Source organism: Theropithecus gelada, chromosome 4 (genome assembly GCF_003255815.1).
Source record: "Theropithecus gelada isolate Dixy chromosome 4, Tgel_1.0, whole genome shotgun sequence".
NCBI classification, from domain to species: Eukaryota; Metazoa; Chordata; class Mammalia; order Primates; family Cercopithecidae; genus Theropithecus; species Theropithecus gelada.
This window is the reverse complement of record NC_037671.1, coordinates 168,138,302-168,164,498: the sequence shown is the minus strand read 5'-3', so window position 1 is coordinate 168,164,498 and position 26,197 is coordinate 168,138,302. Positions and strand designations below refer to the sequence as shown.

Sequence of the window (26,197 nt, the reverse complement as noted above, 5' to 3'; positions counted from 1 at the left end):
GGATTACAGGCGTGAGTCACAGCGCCCAGCCGAAATCGTCCAATTTTAAAATACTGATTCAAAACCAAAAATTCCACCGTGTACGCCTAACAGAACTTGTTAGGTAGAAGTTGGGGGAGGCCATCAGTTTGTGACCCCTCTTGTAAATGAGGATGATACTTACTTGGCACAAAACATCTGTCTCTGTGGAACTAACTAGATGGTCCTAGGTACATAAAGTTAATTTTCATATCTAAAATGAATTTTTAAACAGTCAATCTTATGTTACTTAAGAGAATGGCATAAATCAAACAAATCATTTTAAAAAACCTTAATTTCATTATTCATTTTTAACTCTTCATTCAAAACTGCTAAAAAGCAGTATTCTATTAATGTAGAGTGGATATTTCTCTCTACTGGTTTTCAGGTCATCCTCTCATAGAAGTAGCAGAACTGTGGCCAAATGACTGTCAAATCAATCAATTCAAGTGTAAACAGGTACTTAAATACTTCCTGAAAAACATATATTGGACACATTCATTTAAGTTTAAATATAGCCTTTCTCCCAAGAAGCTGAGAAAGGTTTATACTTTGTTCTCAAAATATTATTGTCAAGTAACTAAATACTTCTGTATATTAATGGAGCAAGATCGCTATTTCCATTGAACAGGTGGAACATTATTAAAAGATTAGTTACTGGTTCCCCAGCTGTGGCCTGAACAGAATTAAAAATGTTGATACTTTTTCTAATAGAACATTGATTAAAATCAAAAGCTGCTGAGAAAAGAAACCCTCAAATTCCCCTGGACCATTTAACATTGGCTAATACCCTGACACGTACAATCTTAGAGGATCCACACACACAAAAGTCCGATTCAGTAACCACACACAGTAACCATGGACTCACTGTGCTTTATTTGTCTGATTCGATTGAGCTCCTGGCAGGGTGTCTGGCACAAAGCAGGGTTCTCAATGTCTGTGTCACAGAGTCCATTTACTGCGGGTGTCTAGAATGCTGTGATTGTGTCAGAGGAAAGAGCCAGGGCTTCCTAAAATCTCCAAACCATCTTGCCTTTGGATGTATTTTCATGCACGACTCAATCACTACATGTCTATGCTGGCGCTTTTTCCACCTTTCAATTTTTATGCTGTTTTACATACACTTCGGACAGGTTTTGCACAGCTTGGATAAGATTACGTGCCTTGCCAAGATAGAGGCTCTGCCATAAATGGAAACAAATGAGAAATCAAATCACAGATTAAAAGAGTTTTTGCAGCCACGAAATATTATCTTTTACTGCTTGTAGCTCTTTGCCGCTTTCAGACCTTCCATATGACAGCCACTGGTGAGTCAAGGTGGCTGGAGCATCGCTCACTGCTTAGATAGAGCTCTAGCAGAATGGCAGTGAGACCTTTCCCAGGTGACTGCACCCACATAGAAAGTGGAGATCTGGGTGACTTTAAAGGAGACTGGTTACATTTAATAATGTATCTATTTAATTTGGGGCCCCTTTAGCTAACTAAGGCAGTATTGTGTTGTTAATGTGGACACATTTCCCTAATATGTGTTTTTTGTTAACACTACATTTTTCCCTATAAAATTTTATAGACATGCCTCTTTCCTCTTTAGATTTGGATGTTTTACTAGCTAATAAGACCAAGTGACTAGTAAACCTTTCGGGTAACTGTCAGAAGCTCTTAAATTCATATTGTAGTTATAAAAATGGAGCTCTTTACAGGAGATCCTGTGTGAAGGCTAAAAGAAGAGGCTACAGTGGAATTTTCCCTCAGTCTCTGCATAGACTCTTGTCGGCAGTAATTCTCTTGTTTTATGTTCCCTCAGACAATACTTACGTCTCTGTGTATCCCAGATATAGTTGTTCAGAACTTCTCCCAGCAGGTACAGGAAGTTCATTAAGATGGTTGTAGACCCAAAGAAGATGATTCTGGCTCCTGGGCCAATGTGTTCCAGGAAAGGGTACACCCACATGCCAGTTACATGATGCACCCAGCACACCCTGCAAAGGAATCGGAAAGGAGACAAGGACAGGAGTCACTCTTATGGCAGGCATCAAAGCTGCTGTGATGCAAATATATACTCCCTCACTCTCATCATGCTTCAGCATTTGCCAGTCTCAAGTTCGCTTCTGATACTCAGCAGCTACTGGAAATTTGGTTGTTGTTTTATTTTACTTTTTATTCTTAAGTAATTATAGACTCACAGAAGAAGCACAACACACTCACCTTCCCCTCATGCTAACATCTTGTATAATCCTGAGACAATTAACCAAAATTAAAAAATTAACATTGATATGACAGTACTAAATGATAGGCTTTATTCAGAATTTCCCAGTGTTCCTGTGAACGTCCTTTCTCTGTTCCAGGATCCAATCCAGGACCCCATGTGGTCTTCAGTCTTCACATCTCAGTCTCATACTCTGGCAGTTCCTCAGTATCTCCTTGTCTTTTATGACATTTGAAGGGCATTTGAAGTTGTTGACTTTATTAACACTGTTCAACAATCTTTTAAATCTCTTCTTTACAGAAAGAGACAATATGGCATTGGGCAACCACAAGAGAATAAGACCTAGGTGAGTGTGTGCCAGATACCTTGCCATATGGCCTTCCAACTAGACACCAACACTCATTCCATATGGTGGCACAACCATGCATACCCTAGCAGGTACCAGCTTCCCACTCCTCTGATCTTCAGATGTGACACTGATTTCATTTTTTTCCTATTTTACTTACTTAATCATTCTCTTTGTGTTCCAGAAATATTTTTGACTCAGTGGGAATAGTAACATCATGAATTGCCACCGCTTTCAAAAGTTTAGTTAGAATATCGGCTCCATTAGCTTGGATCCTGACATGACTGCTTACAGCTGTTTTCCAAACATTCTTGAGTTCATTCCTTTATAAACTGTTGGCAATTATGAAGACTAAATAAAATACAGATAACTCGATTGCATTGGGAATAAAGATGACTTTTCATACTCACGTGTTCTGAGGTCATTTTCCTTATCCATGGCTTCACTCTAAGTAGCTTATCTACACATAAACATTACTGGCAGGGCGCAGTGGCTCATGCCTGTAATCTCAGCACTTTAGGAGGCTGAGGAAGGTGGATCACCTGAGGTCAGGAGTTGAAGACCAGCCTGGCCAATGTGGCGAAATCCTGTCTCTACTAAAAATACAAAAATTAGCCGGGCATGGTGGTGTGCGCCTGTAATCCCAGCTACTCGAGAGGCTGAGGCACAAGCATCACTTGACCCTGGGAGGCAGAGGTTGCAGTGAGCTGAGATCACGCCACTACACTCCAGCCTAGGTGACAAAGTGAGACTTGGTCTCAAAAAAAATAATAATAATAAACATTACCTACACATGTACCTCATTTTTGGCAGGAAACCTGGGAATCTATACCTGAGAACCTGCATTATCAATGAGGGTGATACCCTCCCTTCTCTTGCAGGTGAAAATTCTTTCTGGGGTTGGTGGTAAAACAATTTTACACTATTTATGTAGAAAGCACAGATACACACACACATATATACACACACAGATGTACATATATGCATAGAGAAACACATCAATAGGTGAACAAATAATCAAATGTGGCATATCCATGCAATGGAATATTACTCAGCCATAAAGAGGAGTAAAATGTTGATACATGCTACAACACGGAGGGACCTTGAAAACATTATGCTAAGCAAAATAAGCCAGACACAGGTCACATATTGTATGTGATTCCACTTACATGAGGTACCTAGAATAGGCAATTTCATGGAGACAGAAAGCATAGTATCTATCAGTTACCAGGGGCTCAGGGGAGTGGGGAATAGGGAGTTATTGTTTAATGGGAACAGAGTTTATGCAGGGGATGATGAGAAAATTTTGGGTATAGATACTGGTGATGGTTACACAATGTTGTAAATACATTTAAGGACATTAAATAGTATACTTGCAAATAGCTAAAATGATAAATATTATATTATGTATATTTTAGCACAATAAAAAATGTTCCTGTGGTGGAAATTAGGAAAAATATATGTCTACAAAGGTTCCTTGGTAGATGGAAGCAGTAATGAAAGAAAGCTTGAGGAACAATCTTACAGCAAAGAGGCATTCTCTAGGTCTGTCCAGGTCAGCCTGAATCACTGTCGAAATGAAAATATTTGCATCAAAAAAAGAGGCCATATTAGTCCAAAGATTCTGTTAGAAAAGCTGAAGCAGTTGTGAGAATCAGCAGAAATTAAATGGTTAGAACTACCCTGTGGGATTCTGAGAAGTCATATTTTTTTGTCTATAAATTAGAAGCAGTTTCATCATTCTGACATTGTCTTAAATAATGTAAGGAAGGTGCTGCGTACCCATCAAGTGGTTTATTAATCTCCATGGAGAGAATATGCAATATTCCCCCAATTTAATACCATTTAGCTGTAGTTGATGTTGCAAATCAACTTATAAAATTTTAATCAGTCTGTGCTACAGGGTGTTTGCGCTGGAGCAGCCGGATGGATCTGGATTAAATGTGAGTCAGGCCATGCCACTGTTCTGCTGAAAACTTGCTTCCTCTCCTACTCAGAATAAAAGCCAGAGTCCCTAGATGGTTCTTCAAAGACCTACCCGCACTCTTCTGATTTAATCTCCTGTTATTCTCCCCATCGTTCCCTGCCACTCCAGCCCATTGACTCCTTGGTGTTCCTCGAACACTCTAAGCTCTCTCTGTCTCCGAGCTTTTGTATTTTTCCCCTGCCTGGAACAATACTCCTCACCACCCCCACAGCACCTCCCTGGACTCCCTTGTGTCCTTCAGGTTTTCATTCAAATGTCATCTTTCCAGTGATGTCTCCCCTGGCCACTGCATCTAAAAATTGCAACTTCCACCCTCAAAATGTCTGTTCTCGCTCCCTTTATTTTTTCTCCCAGCCATATAATATACTCTACTTATTTTTATTTGTCTGTTTATTATCTGTTCAATGAGCAAAGGAATTTTGTCCAATTATGTTCATTGCTGTATTCTGTGGTTCTTGGAGCAGTATCTGGCAGAGTATGCACTCAATAACTATTTGTTGAATTAATAACCTAATTAAGGAATATAAACAGCAACATCCGTTTACTGAGCCATTACTATAGTGCAGATACTTCGCCAATAACTTACAAATTTTTTTAATCTCAAAAAAATCCCTAAAATCTTTATGCTTTTTGTCACTATATTTAATTTAAGTCAGGAGTAGGGAAACCTTTTCTGTAAGGAACCAGATAGTAAATATTCCCATATGGTCTCAATCACAACTACTCAACTCTGCCATTGTAGTGCAAAAGCAGCCATAGACAATATGTAAACAAGTAAGTGTGGATGTGTTCCAATAAAACTTTATTTATAGACACTGAAATTTGAATTTGATGTATTTTCACATCATGAAATATTCATCTTTTGATTTTTTCAACTATTTAAAAATGTAAAAACCATTCTTAGCTTTTGAGTCATAAAACAAACAAACAAAAATCCAGGTGGTGGGCTGGATTTGGCACACGGGCTGTCATCTGCTGACTACTTGTTTAAGTAGTTCTTTGTATTTCACAAAGCTCCTTCAGCACACTATGTCATCTAGTCTTCTCAGCAATTCTAGATATAGCATGGCATTCTCATTGTACTATTGTATGAATCGGAGCTTATGGGGTATAAATGAGACTATGTCAGAACTGCCAATGCAATGTGAAATTCTCAGGTTTGCAACCTACAAGGCAGAGAAGCAGACAGCTATTCTGAGTGTGGTGCTCATAAACATGATATGTAATCTCCTTTACTTTATACATACCTATTAGGTATGATTATTCTCTTTAAACAGGTAAAGAAACTGAGATCAGACTAAAGAACTTATCATAAAACTGGCAAAGCTAGGAAAGAAGTGCACATCTGATTTCTTTTTTGCTGCATTGACTTGCTTCCCTAAATGAGGCATTCAATATTGTCTCCAAAATGGAATTGAGTGTTTCTTGTTTGGTTTGGTTTGGTTTTCTTAACTTGGTAGGTCATCAAACAATCTCAGATAAAGAAATCCTGTTATTTGGGGTTTCACCTGGATCAGTGTGAATGATGCATCCACTTGTCTTAACAAGTTGTTCTTTCACCATTTGTTTCCTTGATTTTTATCAGGGCTCAATTCTCTGCACAAAGATGACTCATGGCCTTGCCCATCTATCTGGAGAGTTCCTAGTTCTTGGCTGACTTTTACTTTCTCTCCTTCTAAGGTCTTCTTGTCTTAGTGCTCAAATAATGTATGCTTATGGTCATGGTACCAATTTTAATTTTAGCCTAAGAAGTCAATAACCATGATATGTGTGCATGAATATATATGCACATATTAGTATAACAAGATTTTTTGACTGTCTATTTTATTAAATGTACCTCCAATTTCATTCACTTTAAGTACCATTTAAAAAATAACATTTATTCATGCCTCCTATCTCAGTGCTTTGCTATTCACAAATGATACAAAGTAAACGGGTTACATGAATGAATTAAATTACACATGTACCTTGAAACTGTGTACACCTATAATGCATCAATGAAAAAAAGTAAATGAGGCAGAGCTAATTCCTGTCCTCATGGAGTACAATGTAATGAGAAATACAGATAATTAAGAATTACAAGTGTAGTCAGAATTAAGAAAGGGTAAGTGTAGGGGTGCCATGGGTACACAGGGATTAGTCCCCAACTTTTTTTAAACCTCCCACTTGCCTTTAGTCTTTCTTTTTTATTTATTTATTTATTATTATTATTATACTTTAAGTTCTAGGGTACATGTGCATAACGTGCAGGTTTGTTACTTATGTATACTTGTGCCATGTTGGTGTGCTGCACCCGCCTTTAGCCTTTCTTTCTCTTGTGTATTTAACTTTCTTTCAAATTGGTGTTTTTCATAGCTGATGAATGTGTTCAAATGCGTCTCATTAAAGCACAACCAAAAGTTCCCAAGTATTTCACAAGTACTACTCAGGTCTCTCCTCTTCAAAGGCAAACTTCTCCAATAAGTGGTCCAGATTCACTGACGCCCTATCTGTACATTGTACTCACTTTCACCCACAGCAGTCTGGTGTCTCTTCTTGCTATTCGACCAAAAGATACTGGTCTTTGACATCAGCTTCTCCTGGTTTTCCTCCTACCACGTGGCTGTTCCTATTCCCTTTGTCAGTGCACCCTTCACTACCCTACCACTAATTTTTGGATTTGCTTAAATCTTGGTTTCCAGACTGTTTTCTCTTATGCATTCTCAGTTGATGAGTTCATTCACGGCTATGGCATCATGTTCACTATCTATACACAGGTATTTTATAAACTGATATTCTAACCCAGATCTCTCCTCTATTCTAGGCAGTTTATCAAACTGTTCTTAAGACATCTCATTTTGCTCATCTTAAGCAGACAGTACTATCATTCATTCAGTTTTGTAACTCAAACATCGCAAGTCATCCTTGATACTTCCCTCTCTTTCACAGCGTTTAGTTAATCCATTATTATTATATTATTTTACAATTTTATAACTTTATTTGATGTATTTGACGATCAGCAGTTAGTTCTCATCCACACTGACTGTCTGTAGATTTTTGAAAGTGGTAACAGGTACATAGGTAATGGAAGTATAGAACTTATCTGGTGAATCTTCATCCTCAGAACATTTTCTAGCCAACCACACATGGACACAGTATGGGACATTCCTTATTCCTTTGGCCCAGACAGTTTTGTTGGGCCTGGTATCAATGCACACATCTGGAGTTCCCATCTCCTTCGTGGCAAATTTCCAGATCTCTCTGAGTGCCCAAGGGGCAGACTTCTTGAAGCCCACTCCATGGACGTGCTTGTGAATGTTGGTGTATCATCAATGAGGTCACCACCTTCTTGATGGCAGAATGGCCCTTTTTGTCTCACCACCCTTCTTTGTGAGAGCCATTCTGCCAGGCCCAAGTTGGAAAGGAAAAGCGTGAGTAATTGTCCAATCCATTATCTTGTCTTATCAAGGTTACCCCTTACATCTCTCCAATATGTTGATTTTTTCCCACGTGCATCACCAGCATCTTAATTTGTGTTAGAAGCATTTCTGTTTGGAGGACTGTGATAGTTCCTAATTTGTCTCTACATCTATTTTTTCCCCCTTCCATGTCATTCTCACTGCGCCAGAGTGATCTTTCCAAACCAGAATTATGAACACACCATATCCCTGCTTTCAACATGTCAAAGGCCTCCCACTGGTTTTTTGTTAGAGACCCAAAGTTTCAACAAAGTCTAGAGTGCTCTTCATAGAGTGGCTTCTATCTGTCTCTTTGGCCCCATCTCATATCTTGCTCCTGTTCCTCTTTGCATTCCTGTCACACTGGCTTTCATTTGGTTCCTGGATCTTGTCATGTTCCCTCCTGCAATGTGGGTTTTCATATATCCTTCTTTCTGCCTGTACTGTTAGTTAGCCACCCCTTAGGCTAATTAGGTTATATGTATCCTTTCTATATTAGCTCGACTGGTACAATTGATCAATTATCACCTACTCAGGTAAAGTCTCCCCTGATCTATCCGATTAGGACAGATTTTTATAAGTTCTTATAGAACTAGGGCTTAAATTTGAATATCTTTATTTAAATAATATGTTTCTCCCCCTCTACAGTGTAAGTTCTGTGGGGTGAGGCATTGTGTTTATTTTTACCTCTCCTTGGATCCTCAGCACTTATCAGAATGCCTGTCACACACTAGAAGAATGAATGAATGAATAAAGTAGCATTTAAACTGTGATAGAAAGGATAAGAATTCATTGAGTAAAGATAGGAGGGAAGAACTTTCTAGCCAAAAAAAAAGGCATGTCTAAAGAACCGAGAACAAGAAGAAGAGAACACTTTTGTTGTGATTAAGGAAGAGAGGGCAGAAGGATCAGGCAGGTGCCAAAACATGGGTTGATTTTTAATCCATGGTAAGAATTGTAGACTCCATCCTAGTGTGCAAATAGAAAGTCTTTGAAGATATGAAATAAATCTGAAATAGCTCAGATTGAACTGAACCAATCGTATCAGAAATGATAGTGGCTAGAGAGGAACAACAGCACTGGCAATGAAAATTAGCCAAAAGATTTAAGAACACTTAGATCAGTGCCTCTCAAACTGTTGAGTCATGAGTGTGGCATGCTGGAGATTGTCATGAGAACTGGTTGTTAAATCTTTAGGTGGTTTGCAAGCTGGTTGGTTGGTAGCTTGAATTCAACCATGGTGGGAGTATTCACACCAAGGATATGGGCAAATGCTACACATTAGGTATTCCCTCCCTTGCCTCCAGAAGAGCTAACTGGTTGTTAAACATTTGTCAGTAACTCACTGGTTACCAGCATTTTAAAACAGTAACAGATGTCAACAGAAGAGAAAATATTACACGGCCTTGCATATAATGATGATAAGAATTATTTTGTGAAACTTCTATTTCAGTTATGTGTGTTTTAGTTTACAGTAAAAGAAATTTGACAGGCACTGATTTAACAAATAGAATTAAGATAACATGGTGATTGATTAGATTTAGGCAGTGAGGGAACCGAGATGAGTTAAGGATTAATCACAGATTCCTGACTTGATTAGTAGGGTGGAAACAGTTGCCATTTCCTGAGAGAGGGAATGCTATAAGGGAGACTGTTTGAAGGGATGATGAGTTCAGTCTGGACATGTTGAGTTTGAGGTACCTGTAAAATATCCAAGGGGAGATGTTTTGAAGGCAGTCAGTTCTATGGATTTGGACTTTGAAGAAAGGACTTATTTGGCAATACAGGTATCAAGTTCATTGGCAAAATAAAAAAAGATCATGGTTGAAACTATCAGGACAGACTGAGACCCAGGAAGAGTAGAGGGTCTGAAGGAAGTGGGCCCATGAGAGGTCCTTGGAAAAGGTTAAGATTTAAGTGATAAGGTCAAGGAGGATGAGCCTAAAAAGGACATCAAGAAAGATGGGCTAGTCACAGGGAAGCAAAATAGAAAAGTGTGATGTTGTAAAGCCAAGGGACAAGTGGTTCAAAGATAGACAGCATCTATTAGCACAGGGTCTTCATTGAGAATTATTAGAAAAGTGCCTTTCCACCAATAAAGTGGAAGGGAAAACATTTTCAGATTCCAAGTGGTATGTACAACATTCAAATCTACTTTGGATGTTGACTGAGTATAAATTATATATAGTCAGTTTAAAAAATGACATTGTCAAGCTCATAGCTCTTTTTGCTACATGGCCAAATTTCATCCTATTCTGTCATGAGTTGGGGTGGTCACTGGAGCCCTTGAGGAGCGCAGTGAGGTCGATATGTCTTCCCTTTCTCTTCTAGCTATGCCACCTTTCTATTTTTGAGATTATTTTAAAGAGGATTTAAAAACTTTCTCTATTATTCACATTTAGATAAGGAATTAGGTTGTTTGAGATCTAGGCTATTAGCACCGAAGACACAGACTCATATGGCAATAAGAGCTAATTAGCTAACCACACTGAATGGACATGTGCTAAAGGTTATATGAGCAGCTCTTTGGAGAAGGTATTGTATTACTACCATTTTACAGATGAGGACACTGAGGCCTAGAGAGATTAAGTGGAGAATCTGAGATACACACTTCAGCAGTTTAGTGTTCAGCCTGGATGCCAGGCTCCTGTACTGCTCTGAAGGCTAGATGGTGATGGATGGGGACGGGGTTCTGGAAAGCTTTTCTTTTAATGTTTTGCTCAGAACCAAAAAATGATCTAAGTATAAAATCTCCCTGTAAAGTTTTTCTTTTTCCCACTGACTATAAAAGTAATTCATGCTCATTATAGAAAATGTGTGAGATACAGAAATGTTGCAAGATGCAAGATAAATCACTGTGGGTGAAGTTTTAACGCAAGACTAAGTGTCTTATAAAACGCAGAGCTCAGAATTTTACAACTTCCCCTGAGGAGGGGGAAGAAACGCTGCAGACATAAAGTAATAAACACTTCCTTCAGAGAAGGCACTGACTTACCTCTTAAGAAACAGTTACATCACATGTGCATTTAACCTACCGGAATTTACTGCACAGCTTGGCAGGCAATGAGCATGTGCCCCAGGGTGAGATAAGATATGGGATGTGCATCAGCTTCTCACCCAGTAGGTTTCTGTGAGCCTCTCATGGTACCTCCAACCTGAAGCTCCTGAAGGACTTTTCAAGGACAGGTTTGACTTTTGGCTCAAATGCTGATTTTACACCTGGCCCTCTCTTGAGAGCTAATGGTCTAATTTTAGAACCATTCTATAGGTCCCTTGGACCATTGCCTGAATATTGATTGCATGGAGACTGCTTCTTGCTCCATTTAAAAAAATCTGAAATTCTGCTGCAGTTTCCTAGAGTTCATGCACTCATTCATTTATTCAATGAATGTTTCTTGAGTCTTCACTCTGTGTCAGGTGGGGTGAGCAGCAGTGGGGATTGCATGGCTGTGAGGGGCTCACGGTGTGTGTGGGGGTCTGCTGAGATTCCTGATGAACAGCCTGTAGGTCTCAGAAATAGGACAAAGGACATCAGCTTAGATGGAAACAGAGCTCAAAATGGTCTCCTCAGTGAAGTGTATGGTAAAGCCAAAAAATTAATGCATCCATTCACAGGTAAATATCAAATAGAAGGAGCCAATCCGAAATGATATTGAAATAATCTCTAACTCAGTTACAAGTATGATTGTAGAAGTCCATTTTTGACATTCAGAGGGTTTAACAGTATTTTTCAAGACAATATTTTAAGGCATAATCATAGTTTAATATTCATCAAAGCTGTCCCAATTCTTTTCAGTGGAGCTAGCCCAAATGTACAGAATCTGGGAGGCATCCACATATGGGGCAGGCTTATGCATTTGTATCCTGTGCAGTTACACAGGGTGTTGTGCTCAGAAGGGGATCACACTTGTTTTAAGGATCTGCTGTCACCATCTTGAAAGTCTTACATCATTTTTGAACAAGAGGCTCCACATTTTTATTTTGCACTGGGCGTCACAAATTTAACTGGTCCTGCCTATGCAGTTATGTCATCTATATTTGGGATCAACTCTGAGCTCATCCACAAATTTGTTAGTTCACCTTGGATACTATCCACTGAGCCTCAGCTTCCCTTTTGGTAAAGTGCTATAAACCATACCGCCTACCCTAGAGATGTGGTCATCAGATAATGTAGTTTTCGGCATAGTCAACTTATGTTAGATTTAAAAAAAAAAAAGCAAACAGAACAAACAAACAAAAACTTTCCACTGCTTCTCCTTATGCAGAAATATATAATATTTTTCTGTACTTCTTACATGCACGAATGTTTTCAAGGTTACAAGTCCCTCCGCCCACCCCTGGGGAAAGAGGCAAATTGTGAATGCCTCCCAGAACGAATTCCTGTAATGAGGTAATGTGCTTTCTTCCTGATTCTAAATCACAAATATCAGAGTGATTAATCCATAAAGGAGGCCAATAATCCACTTCAGAACATTTTCCTCCAACACATCTCCTGGCACACGTCGGCAGTGATTTTAAGTGATGTGCTTCCATGCAGTCCCACTTTCTAAAGTCTACCTGGTTTTATGGTGATGTTTCCCTGGAGAGAATTCAATTTGAATTCCTCTTAATAACATTCATGACCTGTTTTGCTTAACTGGAATCATTTGGAGCTACTCAAGGCACATAGATGCCAAACATTAAGTAGACACATTGAACATTGTAGGGAACATGTGTTTTTTCAGAAGGGAGGTGGGGAATGTGGTTAGCAAGGCACTGTGACTGCCCAAGCAATCATCAAAATATGGCAGAACTGCTAGCTCTGGAAGGGGAGGAGGAAGAACATCTGAAATTCCACAACAGAAAAATCATAACTTTCCATACTTTGCAGAAATTATCTTCAGCGTCTTTCTCTGGCATCGTTTAAGTCCCTCCTTCCACTAGATGCTTATTTTTAGTACTGCAAACAATGTTCTGATATCCCAGCCATGATAATGTCTTCCTTGATCTGGTTCCCTCCTTGGACTACCAACCTCTCTCTCTCTCATTGAGAGGTGACAATGCGCTAGCAGCCCTCGCTCGCCCTCAGTGGCTCCTTGGCCTGGGTGTCCACTCTGGTGGCGCTTGAGGAGCCCTTCAGCCCACCGCTGCCCTGCAGGAGCCTCTCTCCGGGCGGGCGGAGGCCAGAGCCTGGCTCCCTCTGCTTGCAGGGAGGTGTGGAGGGAGAGGCGCGGGCGGGAACCGGGGCTGCCTGTGCACTTGCGGGCCAGCCCGAGTTCCAGGTGGGCACGTGCTTGGCGGGCCCCGCACTGGGAGCTGCCCGCCGGCCCAGCTGGCCAGGGCAGTGAGGGCCTTAGCACCCAGGCCAGCAGCTGCAGAGGGTGCGCCAGGTCCCCCAGCATTGCAGGCGCCCAAAACCTCGCAGGGCTTCAGCTGCCTCCCCACCAGACAGGGCTCCGGACCTGCAGCCCGCCATGCCCGAGGCCCCCCACCGCCCCCGCTCCTGCCTGGCCGGAGCCTCCCCGGCCTCCCAGACCACCCCCGGCCGCTCCACAGCGGCGGGGCCCATCCACCACCCAAGGGCTGAGGAGTGCCGGGCGCGCTGCCCGGAAATGGTGGGCAACTCCCCTTGCAGGCCCTGCCTAGGATCCACTAGGTGAAGCCAGCTGGGCTCCTGAGTAGGGTAGGGATTTGGAGAACTTTTATGTCTAGCTGGAGGATTGTATATGCACCAATCAGCACTCTGTATCTAGCTAGAGGTTTGTAAATGCACCAATCAGCACTCTGTGTCTAGTTAACTGGGGTGGGGACTTAGAGAACTTTTATGTGTAGCTCAAGGTTTGTAAATGCACCAATCAGCACTTTGTGTCTAGCTCAAGGTTTGTAAATGCACCAATCAGTGCTCTGTGGCTAGCTAATCTAGTGGGGAATTAGAGAACTTTCTAGCTAAAGGATTGTAAACGCACCAATCAGCACTCTGTGTCTAGCTAAAGGATTGTAAACTCACCAATCAGCACTCTGTCAAAACGGACCAATTGGCTCTCTGTAAAATGGACCAATCAACTGTCTATAAAATGGACCAATTACCTCTCTGTAAAAATCAGCAGGATGTGGGTGGGGCCAGATAAGGGAATAAAAGCAGGCTGGGAGCCACCTGCGGCAACCCATTCAGGTACCCTTCTGTACAGTGGAAGCTTTGTTGTTTCCCTCTTTGTAATAAATCTTGCTGCTGTTCACTCTTTGGGTCTGCACTATGTTTATGAGCTGTAACACTGACTGCTGAGGTCTGCGGGTTTACTCCTGAAATCAGCAAGACCACGAACCCACCAGAATGAAGAAACTCTGGACACATCTGAACATCTGAAAGAACAAACTCTGGACACACCATCTTTAAGAACTGTAACACTCACCGCAAGGGTCCACAGCTTCATTCTTGAAGTCAGTGAGACCAAGAACTCACCAACCCCGGATGCAGCATCACCAATCTTCTTTAATAAAGAGCAAAATTCTACATCTTTCTGAACTCCTGCTGTGTGCCAGTGCCTGATGTCAAACTACAGCAAAACTATCTCTGTATCGTTTGTCACATTTGTCCTTTGGGTGCTGCTTCTACCACTGTGAAATGTTTCTTACACATTTTTTTCAGTCAACAAATGTGTATTGGTGCCTAGAAGGTGTCAGACCTGTGAATACAGCAGTCTGTAAAGAAGATGTGGTCCCTGCCCTTGCGACAGAGCTCCCAGTGTATAGCAACACAGACATTAGATGACACCGCAGTATTACACACTCACTTGTGCAAGGGAGGGGTGGTGGTGTCAAGTTTTTTTCCCAGTTGTGTTGCAGTGTTCCTTTTTAAAGTTTATTTCAATGTTTATCAGAATGAAACCATCAAAAGTTCTAAAATTTTATATTAAAAAAGTAGAAACTCCCTGCCCCACCAACTGCCTTTTAGTTTCCTCTTCATGCCCTGTTCTGCTCCAAGAGGAAGCCACATTCAACTCTTTCAGTGGTTTCTTCTAGATTTCATTTCATTTCAATTTTTTTTTTTTTTTATACAGAGTCTTGCACGTGTCACCCAGGCTGGACGACAAGTGACCTCGCCTCACTGCAAACTTCGCCTCCCAGGTTCAAGCGATTCTCTGCCTCAGCCTCCTGAGTAGCTGGGATTACAGGTCCACACCACCACATCTGGCTAATTTTTGTATTTTTAGTAGAGACAGGGTTTCACCATGTTGGCCAGAACTCCTGGCCTCAAGTGATCCACCCGCCTTGGCCTCCCAAAGTGCTGGGATTACAAGTGTGAGCCACTGTGCCTGGCCTAATTCATTTTTTAAAAATTGAAGTATGATTTATATACAAAAAGGTATACATAACGTACACATGTTGATGAGTTTGCAGGTGAGTATAAGTCCATTGAAACCATCACCATAAACAGTGCCATAAACATAACCATCACCTGTAAAACCTTTCTCTCTCCGTTTTTTTGGTGATACAAACATTTAACATAAGATCTACTCGCTTAAGTTTTAAGTACACACTAGAATATTGTTAATTATGGCTTTTATGCTGTATAGTAGATCTCAAGGACTTACCTTGAATCATTGAAATGTACCCTTTTACCAACACCTCTTTGAGTCCCTTCCCAGCCCCAGGTAACCACCGTTCTACTCTCTGCTTCTATGTCTTTGGCTATTTTATATTCTTGATATGGGATCATGTAGTCTGGTTTATTTCACTTAGAATAATGTCACTTCAGTGGAATCCACATTTTAGCAAATGGAAGGATTTATTCCTTTTTAAGGGCTGAATAATATTCCATTCTATGTATATACACCTTTTATTTATCACTCATCTCTCATTGGACATTTAGGTTGTTTCCATGTCTTTACCACAGTGAATAATGCTGCAAAAACATGGGAATGCTGCTGCCTCTTCGAGACCCTGATTGCAACTCTTTTGGATATATACCTAGAATCCTGGATCATATGGTAGTTCTGTTTTCTACTTTTGAGGATCCTCCATACTGTTTTCCATAGTGGCTGCACCAATTAACATTCCCATCAACAGTGTACAAGGGTTTCCTTTTGTCCACATCCTTGCATACACTCATCCTTTTTTTTTTTTTTAAATAGCCATTTTAACTTGTGTGAGGTGATATCTTATTGTAGCTTTAATTTGCATTTCCCTAATGATTAGTGAAGGTGAGCACCTTTTTGTATATTTGCTGGCCATATGCATGTGTCTTTTTTGAAGAAATGTCATTTCAAGTCGTTTGACCATTTTTTTTATCAGGTTATTTTTGTTTTTTTGCTATTGCATTGGATGATTTCCTTAGAAATTTTAGATATTAATTCTTTATAAGATATAATTTACAAATACTTTCTCCCATGCCAGGGGTTGCCTGTTCACTTTGTTGATTGTTTTGCTATGCAGAAGCTTTTTAATTTGATGCAGTCTCATTTGTCTATTATTGCTTTTGTTGCTTGTTTTTTGGCATATAATCGTTCATAATAATCCCTTAAAATCTTTTCATTTTATTGCTTCAGTTGTAATGTTTCCTCTTTCATGTCTGATTTTATTTATTTTAGTCTTCTCTTTTTAAAAAGGTAATCTAGCTAGGGGCTTGTTGATATTGTTTATCTTTTCAAAAAAATCAACCCTTAGCTTAGTTGTTATCTTCTTTTAACAATTATTATTATTTTTCATTTCAATCGTTTTTGAGGAGTAGGTGGTATTTAATTACATGGATAAGTTTTTTTGTGGTGATTTCTAAGATTTTGTTGTATCGATCACCCGAGCAGTGCGCATTGTACTCAATGTGTAGTTTTTTATTCCTCACTCCCCTTATACTCTCCCTGGCGTCCCCAAAGTCCACTGTATCATTCTTATGCCTTTGTGTCCTCATAGCTTAGCTCCCACTTACGAGTGAGAACATATGATGTTTGGTTTTCCATTCCTGCATTACTTCACTTAGAATAATGGTCTACCATTCCATCTAAGTTGCTGTGAATGCCATTATTTCATTCCTTTTTATGGCTGAGTAGTATTCCATGGTGTATATATACCAAATTTTCTTTATCCACTTGTTGATTGATGGCATTTAGGCTGGTTTCATATTTTGCAGTTGTGAATTGTGCTGCTATAAACATGCACGTGCAAGTGTCTTTTTCATACAACGACTTCTTTTCCTCTGGGTAGATACCCAGGAGTGGGATTGCTGGATCAAATGGTAGACCTACTTTTAGTTCTTTAAAGAATCTCCACAAGGTTTTCCATAGTGGTTGTACTAGTTTACATTCCCATCAGCAGTGTAAAGGTGTTCGTTTTTCACCACATCCATGCCAACATCTATTATTTTTTATTTTTTGATTATGGCCATTCTTGCATGAGTAAGGTGGTATCACATTTGGTTTTGATTTTCATTTCCCTGATCATTAGTGATGTTGAGCATTTTTTCATATGTTTGTTGGTCATTTGTATATCTTAATTTGAGCATTGTCTATCTATGTCCTTAGCCCAGGTTTTAATGGGAATGGGATTGTTTTTTTTCTTGCTGATTTCTTTGAGTTTCTTGTAGATTCTGTATATTAGTCCTTTGTCAGATGTATAGATTCTGAAGATTTTCTCCCACTCTGTTGGCTGTCTGTCTACTCTGCTGATTGTTTCTTTTGCTGTACAGAAGCTTTTCAGTTTAAGTTCCATCTATTTATCTTTGTTTTTGTTGTATTTGCTTTTGGGTTCTTGGTGATGAAGACTTTGCCTAAGCCAATATCTAGAAGGATTTTTTTTTTTTGATGTTTTCTTCTAAAATTTTTATGGTTTCAGGTCTTGGATTTAAGTCTTTGATCCATCTTGAGTTGATTTCTGTATAAGTTGAGAGATGAGGATCCAGTTTCATTCTTCTACATGTAGCTTGCCAATTATCCCAGCACCATTTGTTGACTAGGGTGCTCTTTCCCCCCCCTTTGTGTTTTTGTTTGCTTTATCGAAGATCAGTGGCTGTAAGTATTTGGCTTTATTTCTGGGATCTCCATTCTGTTCCATTGGTCCATGTGCCTATTTTTATACCAGTACCATGTTGTTTTGGTGACTATGGCCTTACAGTATAGTTTGAAGTCTGGTAATGTGATGCCTCCAGATTTGTTCTTTATGTTTAGTCTTGCGTTTTTTAGTTTCATATGAATTTTAGGATTGTATTTTCTAATTCTGTGAATAACGATGGTGGTGTTTTGATGGAAATTGCATTGAATTTGTAGATTGCTTTTGGCAGTATGGTCATTTTCACAATATTGATTCTACCTATCCATGAGCATGGGATGTGTTTCCATTTGTTTTTGTAGTCTATAATTTCTTTCAGCAGTGTTTTGGAGTTTTCCTTGTAGATGTCTTTCACCTCCTTGGTTAGTTATATTTCTAAGTATTTTATTTTATTTTTTTGCAGCTATTGTAAAAGGGGTTGAGTTCTTGATTTGATTCTCAGCTTGGTCACTGTTGGTGTATAACAAAGCTACTGATTTGTGTAGATTGATTTTGTATCCTGAAACTTTGCTGAATTCTTTTATTAGTTCTAGGAGCTTTCTGGAGGAGTCTTTAGGGTTTTCTAGGTATACGATCATATCATCAGCAAACAGTGACAGTTTGACTTTCTCTATACCAATTTGGATGCCCTTTGTTTCTTTCTCTTGTCTGATTTCTCTGGCTAGGACTTCCAGTATTATGTTGACTAGAAGTAGTGAGAGTGGGCATCCTTGTCTTGCTCCAGTTCTCGGAGGGAATGCTTTCAACTTTTTCCTGTTTGGTATTATATTGGCTGTGGGTTTGTTGTAGATGGTTTTATTACATTAAGGTATGTCCCTTCAATGCCGACTTTGCTGAGGGTTTTAATCACAAAGCAATGCTGGATTTTGTCCAATGCTTTTTCTTCATCTATTGAGATGATCATGTGATTTTTGTTTTTAATTCTGTTTATGTGGGGTATCACGTTTATTGATGTGTGTACGTTAAACCATCTCAGCATCCCTGGTATAAAACCCACTTGATCATGGTGTATTATCTTTTTCATATGCTGTCAGATTTGGTAGGCTAGTATTTTATTGAGGATTTTTGCTTCTATGTTCATCAGGGATATTGGTCTGTAGTTTTCCTTTTTTGTTGTTATGTCCGTTCCTGGTTTTGGTACTAGGGTGATACTGGCTTCATAGAATGACTTAGGGAGGACTCCGTCTTTCTCTACTTTTTTGAATAGCATCAATAGGAATGGTATCAATTATTCTTTGCATGTCTGATAGAATTCAGCTGTGAATCCACCTGGTCCTGGACATTTTTTTGGTTGGCAATTTAAAAATTACCATTTCAGTCTCACTGCTTGCTACTGGTCTGTTCAGCATTTCTATTTCTTCCTGGTTTAATCTAGGAGGGTGGTATATTTCCAGAAATTTATCCATCTCCTCTAGGTTTTCTAATTTGTGTGCATAACAGTATTCATAGTGGCCTTGAATGAACTCTTGTATTTCTGTGGTATCAGTTTTAATATCTCCCGTTTCTTTTCTAATTGAGCTTATTTGGATCTTCCCTATTCTTTTCTTGGTTAATCTCGCTAATGGTATATCAACTTTATTTATTTTTTCAAAGAACCAGCTTTTTGTTTCATTTATCTTTTGTATTTTTTTTTTGTTGTTGTTGTTTGTTTGTTGGTTTCAATCTCATTTAGTTCAGCTCTGACCTTGGTTACTTCTTTTCTTGTGCCGGGTTTGGGTTTGGTTTGTTCTTCTTTCTCTAGTTCCTTGAGGTGTGGCCTTAGATTGTCTCTTTGTGCTCATTCAGAGTTTTTGATGTAGGCATTTAATACTGTGAACTTTCCTCTTAGCACTGCTTTTGCTGTATCCCCTTTTACTGTCACAGATTAACAGCAGATTTCTCAGCAGAAACTTTACAAGCTAGAAGGGATTGGTGTTATATCTTTAGCCTCCTTAAACAAAACAATTATCAGCCAAAAATTTTGTTTCCAGTGAAACTAAGTTTCATAAGTGAAACTCCCTATGGGAGAAATTGTGGGCAAAGGGGATCTTTCTTGGTACTGTGCTGTGGTGGCTTAGGGGAAGCGTAAATCTGATAGAGTGAAACTACTCATTGCATCCTTTTAAATGCAGCTTTTCTCAGACATTTTGCATCATTGGTGTGCTGCAACCTTTTTCTTGGGTTCCCTAAATCTCACAAAGGCAATCTTGTTCATGAATAGTTGCTTAATCAGTGTTTTTTGGGGGGTAATGGCCAAGACTGGAGACTTCCTATCCTGCCATCTTGCTGATGTCAACCTCTTTCTAGGTTTTATACCCATATGTCTTAACAATATCTATATACTGCTATTTCTTGATTTATCAATTTTATATATCATCTGATTTCCTAAATTAAAAGATATGGCTTCAGTCCGCTTACAATCCCTCCCCCTTTTTTCCCCCCTATTTTTATCAGCTGTTTAGTTTTATCATATTTTGAGAAACTAAATCAGTATTCAGTATTTATGATTATTATGATTATGCAAACTTTGCTCATGGCTGAGTCAAGTGGATTATTATTGTTTTCTTATGCCTTTGGTGTTGTATCTAAGAATTTTATGTCAACTCAAATTCCCTATATTTTCTTCTAGAATTTTTATAAGTGTTGACTTTTACATTTAAGTCTATGATCCATTTTGGGTTAAATTTTGTGAAAGGTGTAAGATTTATGTCTTGATTCAGCTTTTTACCACATGGACTTCCAATTGCTGCAGTGCCATTTGTTAAAAAGATGTCCTTTCTCTCTTGAATTGCCTTTGCTCCTTTGTCAAATATCAGTTGCCTACATTTGTGAGAGTCTATTTCTAGCTCTTTATTTGGTTCCATGGGTTTATGTGTTTATTCTTTTGCCAACTCCACAATGTCTTGATTACTGTAGCTTTATAGTAAGTTTTGAAGTCAGGTAGTGCCAGTTCTCCTACTTTGCTCTTCTTCAACATTGCACTGGCTGTTTGGGGCCTTTTGACTTGCAACATAAACTTTAGAATCAGTTTTTGCTATCTACAAAATAACTTACTGGGATTTTTGGTTAGGCTTACATTAAACCCTTTTCCCATTTGCCCCGAGAATACGTGCCGCCAGTGCTTGCAGCTGTAGCATTTACCCCGAGATACTTTTGCCACGAAATATCTCCGTTTTGTTATTATTTTTTGCATTGCTCTAGTATGTCAACTTTGGAAACAAAAGACATTATTCTATTTATAGTATTCTGCATTCTGTTTTTAGTAGTGGTATTTCCACTTAGAAAATACAGTAACTCACAGTCACTGAAAATGTAAAATTCTAGAAAATGCGGCATTCCTACATGTGATATTAACATCATTCTCCAACAGTTGTTGGCCGAAGATTCATTTGACGAATCTAGTTTTTCCAAAATAGACGATTCTGATGATTCAGACAATTCTGATATTAGTTTTGTTTAGAAGTAACTCCAAGAACAGTTTTTATATTTTATTTTCACACTGAAAATCAATCAGATTTGCTTTGTCCTCAAAGAGTGTGTTTATGTAAAATTAAATGAGTGCTGGTAGTGAGTTGCACTTTTTTTTTTTCCTAAATGTCAATTCTCCTCCAGCTTCAATCTATAGATTAAGATTTTGAGTATTGCCATGCATAAACACAGAATATTGTTCTACTTATTCACATCTACTTTCTTTTTTGAGAGTTCTATAGTTTATTGCATATAGATCCTGTGCGTATTTTATTAGATATTATCTAAGTATTTAATTTTTGGTGCTATTGTAAATGGTATTCTTCACATTTCAAATTCTAACTCTTTACTGTAGTTATAGGAAAGCAATTGATTTCTGCATATTAACATTGTATTCTTCAATATTTTTATAATTACTTACAAGTTTCAGAAATTTTTGTTGTTAATTCTTTGGGAATGTCTGTATAGATAATCATGTCATCTGTATATAAACACAGTTCTTTCTCCTCTCTTTCTCTCTTTCTTACAGGGTCTCACTCTTTCACCCAGGCTGGAGTGCAGTAGTAGGATCATAGCTCAACTCCTGGGCTCAAGTAATCCTCCTGCCTCAGTCTCCTGAGTAGCTGGGACTATAGCCATGGGCTACCTCACTCAGCTACTTAAACATTTTTCTTCTCTCTTTTTTTTTTTTTTTTAAATTTTTTTTTAGAGATGGAGTCCTGCTTTGCTGCCCAGGCTCATCTTGAACTCCTGCAGTTTTGGCCTTCTAAAGTGCTGGGATTACAGTTGTGAACCACTGTGCCCAGCCCAGTTTTTTCTTTCTTCCCAATTTGTATTTACATTTTATTTTCTCTACTTGTCTTATTGCAATAAGTAGGATTTCCTATATGATATTGAATAGGAGTTGTGAGAGGGAATATCCTTGCCTTGTTCGCAGTCTTAGGAGATAAGTATCCAGCTTCTTACTTTAAATATGTTATCTGTAGGGCTTTTTAATTTTAATTTTCAATTAATTTTTTTTAATTGTTAATTTTTGTGGGTTCATAGTAGGTGTATATATTTATGGGTTACATGAGATATTTGGATACAGGCGTACAATATGTAATAATCATATCAGGGTAAATGGGGTATCCATCACCTCAAGCATTTATCCTTTGTGTTGCAAACATTCCAATTATACTCTTTTAGTTATCTTTAAATGTTATTGACTGTGATTACCTTTTTATTGATATCAAATACTAGATCTTATACATTCTTTTAATTGTTGTACCCTTTAATCATCCCCACTTACCCTCATTGCCACGATTAACTTTTCATGCCTCTGGTTCCCATCCTTCCACTATCTATCTCCATAAGTTCAACTGTTTTCCTATTTAGCATCCACAAATAAGTGAGAACATGTGAAGTTTGTCTTTCTGCGCCTGGCTTATTTCACTTAACATAATGACTTCCGGTTCCATCCATGTTGTTGCAAATGGTAGAACCTCCTTTTCATGGCTGACTGGTACTCCATTGTGTATATGTACCACATTTTTCTTTATCCATTCATCTGTTTTTTGACACTTAGATTGTTTCCAAATCTTGGCTATTGTGAATAGTGTTGCAATAAACATGGGAGTGCAGACGTCTCTTCAATATACTGATTTCCTTTCTTTTGGGGTCCCTAGCAGTGGGATTCCTGGATCATATGGTAGATCTATTTTCAGTTTTTTGAAGAGCCTCCAAACTGTTTTCCATAGTGGTTGTACTAATTTACATTCCCATCAATGGCGAACAAGGGTTCCCTTTTCTCCACATCCTCCCCAACATTTGTTATTGCCTGTCTTTGGATAAAAGCCATTTTTACTGGGTTGAGATGATATCTCACTGTAGTTTTGATTTGCACTTCTCTAATTATCGATGATGTTGAACACCTTTTTCTATACTGGTTAGCCACTTGTATGTCTTCTTTTGAGGTCTATTCAGATTTTTTGCCAATTTTTGAATCAAATTATTATTATTTTTTTTCCCTATAGAATTGTTTGAGCTCCTTGTATATTCTAGTTATTAATCCCTTGTCAGACAGGTAGTTTTCAAGCATTTTTTTTTTTTCCCAATCTGTGGGTTGTCTCTTCACTTTATTGTTTCCTTTGTTGTGCAGAAGGTTTTTAACTTGATGTGATCCCATTTGTCCATTTTTTGCTTTGGTTGCTTGTGCTTGTGGGGTATCTCAAGAAATCTTTGCCCGGTCCAATGTCCTGGAGAATTTCCCCAATGTTTTCTCATAGTGGTTTCATAGTTTGAGGTCTCAGATTTAAGTCTTTAATCCATTTTGATTTGATTTTTCTATGTAGCAAGAGATAGTGGTCTAGTTTCTATCTTGTATATATGGATATCCAGTTTTCCCAGCAACATTTATTGAAGAGACTGTCCTTTCCCTAATGTATGTTTTTGGCACCTTTGTCAAAAATGAGTTTATTGCAGTTCTTTGGATTTGTTTCTGGGTTCTCTCTTCTGTTTCATTGATCTGTGTCAGCTTTTATGCCAGTACCACGCTGTTTTCATTAATATATCTCTGTAGTATAATTTGAAGTCATGTAATGTGATTGTTTCAGTTCTGTTCTTTTTGCTCAGGATAGCTTTGGCTATTCTGGGTCTTTTGTAGTTCCATATAAATTTTAGCATTTTTTTTTCTATTTCTGTGAAGAATACTATTGGTATTTCGATAGGGATTGAATTGAATCTGCAAATTGCTTTAGGTAATATGAACATTTTAACAATATTTATTCATGGTCATCCATGACCATGGAATATCCTTCGTTTTTTGCATGTCGTCTTTGATTTCTTTCACCATTTTTTATAGTTTTCATTGTAGAGCTCTTTCACGTCTTTGTTAAGTTGATTACTAGTTATTTAATTTTACTTGTAGTCATTGTAAAGGGGGTTACTTTTTGACTTCTTTTTCAGATTCTTCAATGTTGGCATATTGAAATGCTATGGATTTTTTTATGTTGATTTTGTATCCTGCAACTTTACTGAATTTGTTTATCACTTCTAACAGTTTTTTTGGTGGAGTTTTTAGATTTTTCCAAACATAAGATCATACAAACAAGGATAATTTGACTTCTTCCTTTCCAATTTGGATGTTCTCTATTTCTTTCTCTTGTCTGATTGCTCTAGCTAAGACTTCCAGCTATATATTTTTAATAGATGTTCTTGATCAACTTGAGGAAGTTCTCTTCTATTTATACTCTTCTGAGAGGTTTTTTTCCTTTAAATCACAAGTGGATGTTGGATTTTATCAAAGTCTTCTTGTGCATCTTTTAGTACGATCATATGATTCGTCTTTGGCTTACTGATGTTGTGGATTATATCAATTGGTATTTGAATTTTGACCATTCTTGCATGCTTACGACACATTCCACCTGGTTTTGGTGATTAATTCTTTTAAATCTATTTTATTTTAAAATTGATACACAATATTTGTACATATTTATGGGGTACATGCAATATTTTGTTATATGCATAGACTGTATGCATATACTTGATGCATGATCAAGTCAGGGTATTTGGAGGTCTCCATCATCTTGAGTATTTATCATTTCCATGTGTTGAGAAAATTTCAAATCCTCTCATCCAGCTATTTTGGAATAATTGTTTTTATACATTGTTCAATTTGATTTGCAAACATTTTTGAGGATTTTTTGCATCTATGTTCATGAGAGATACGTGTCTGTAAGTTCTCTTTCTTGTAATGTCTTTCTCTAGTTGTTTTGATATTAAGGCAATGGCTGGCCACAGAGAATGAGTTAGTAGGTATTCTCTCTGCTTCCATTATCTGAAAGAAATCATGAAGAATTGGTATCATTTCTTCCTTAAATGTTTGGTAGGATTTGCTAGTGAAGCCATCTGGGTCTAGTGTTTTCTGTTTTAAAAGGTTACTAATTATTCATTCAGTTTCTCTAATAGAGATAGGTCTATTAAGATTATCTTTCTCTTTGCATGAGTTTTGGTGATCGTTTCTTTCCAGGAATTGATCCATTTTATCTAGATTATCAAATTTGTGGGCATAGAGTTGTTCGTAATATTTCTTTATTATTCTTTTAATGACCATAGGATCAGTAGTGAGATTCCTCTTTCATTTATTATATTAGTAATTTGTATATTCTTTCTTTTTTTCTTGGTGAGCCTGTCTGGAGTTTTATAATTTTATCAGTCTGTTATAATAATCAGCTTTTGCTTTTATTTTTTAAAATTTTATTTCTTCTTTAATTTTTATTATTTCATTTCTCCTTACTTTTGACTTAAATTGTTCCTTCTCTAGTCTTAGATTAAAAACTTATAATATATGCATATAATGTTAAATTAACCTCTAAGCACTGCTTTCCTTGCATCTCAAAAATTTTGGTGAGTTGTATTTTCATTTTCTTGTAGTACAAAGTATTTGTAAATTTCTCTTGACACTTCTTATTTGAACCATGGGTTATTTATTAGTGTGCTATTTAATTTCCAAATACTTTGGACTTTTCTAGCCATTTTTTCTTTTATTGATTTCTAGTTTAACTCCCTTGTTGACTGTGACATACTTTGTATGACTTACATACTTTGTATGACTTCTATGTTTTTTTAACTTTGTTAAGATATGGTTTTTTAAGGCCCAGAATAGGGTTGATGTTGGTGAATGTCCTGCATAAGCTTGAGTGGAATATGTAGTCTACTTTTGTTGAATAAAATATTCTATAGATGTCAATTAGATCAAG

The 26,197-nt window shown here is 38.0% G+C and overlaps 1 protein-coding gene across 4 annotated transcripts in view; it reads right to left on the bottom strand.

Moving 5' to 3' along the window:
* AIG1 (androgen induced 1) overlaps positions 1-26,197 on the bottom strand; it is a 277,790-nt gene that overhangs the window by 7,600 nt on the left and 243,993 nt on the right. For 3 of the 4 annotated variants that reach the window (XM_025383421.1, XM_025383419.1, XM_025383417.1), the window contains exon 5: positions 1,834-1,997. In XM_025383421.1, coding sequence (XP_025239206.1) covers positions 1,834-1,997 — 164 coding nt within the window. Of the gene's footprint in view, positions 1-1,829; positions 1,998-26,197 lie in introns of all 4 variants that reach the window. The other variant, XM_025383420.1, reaches the window with a different exon arrangement.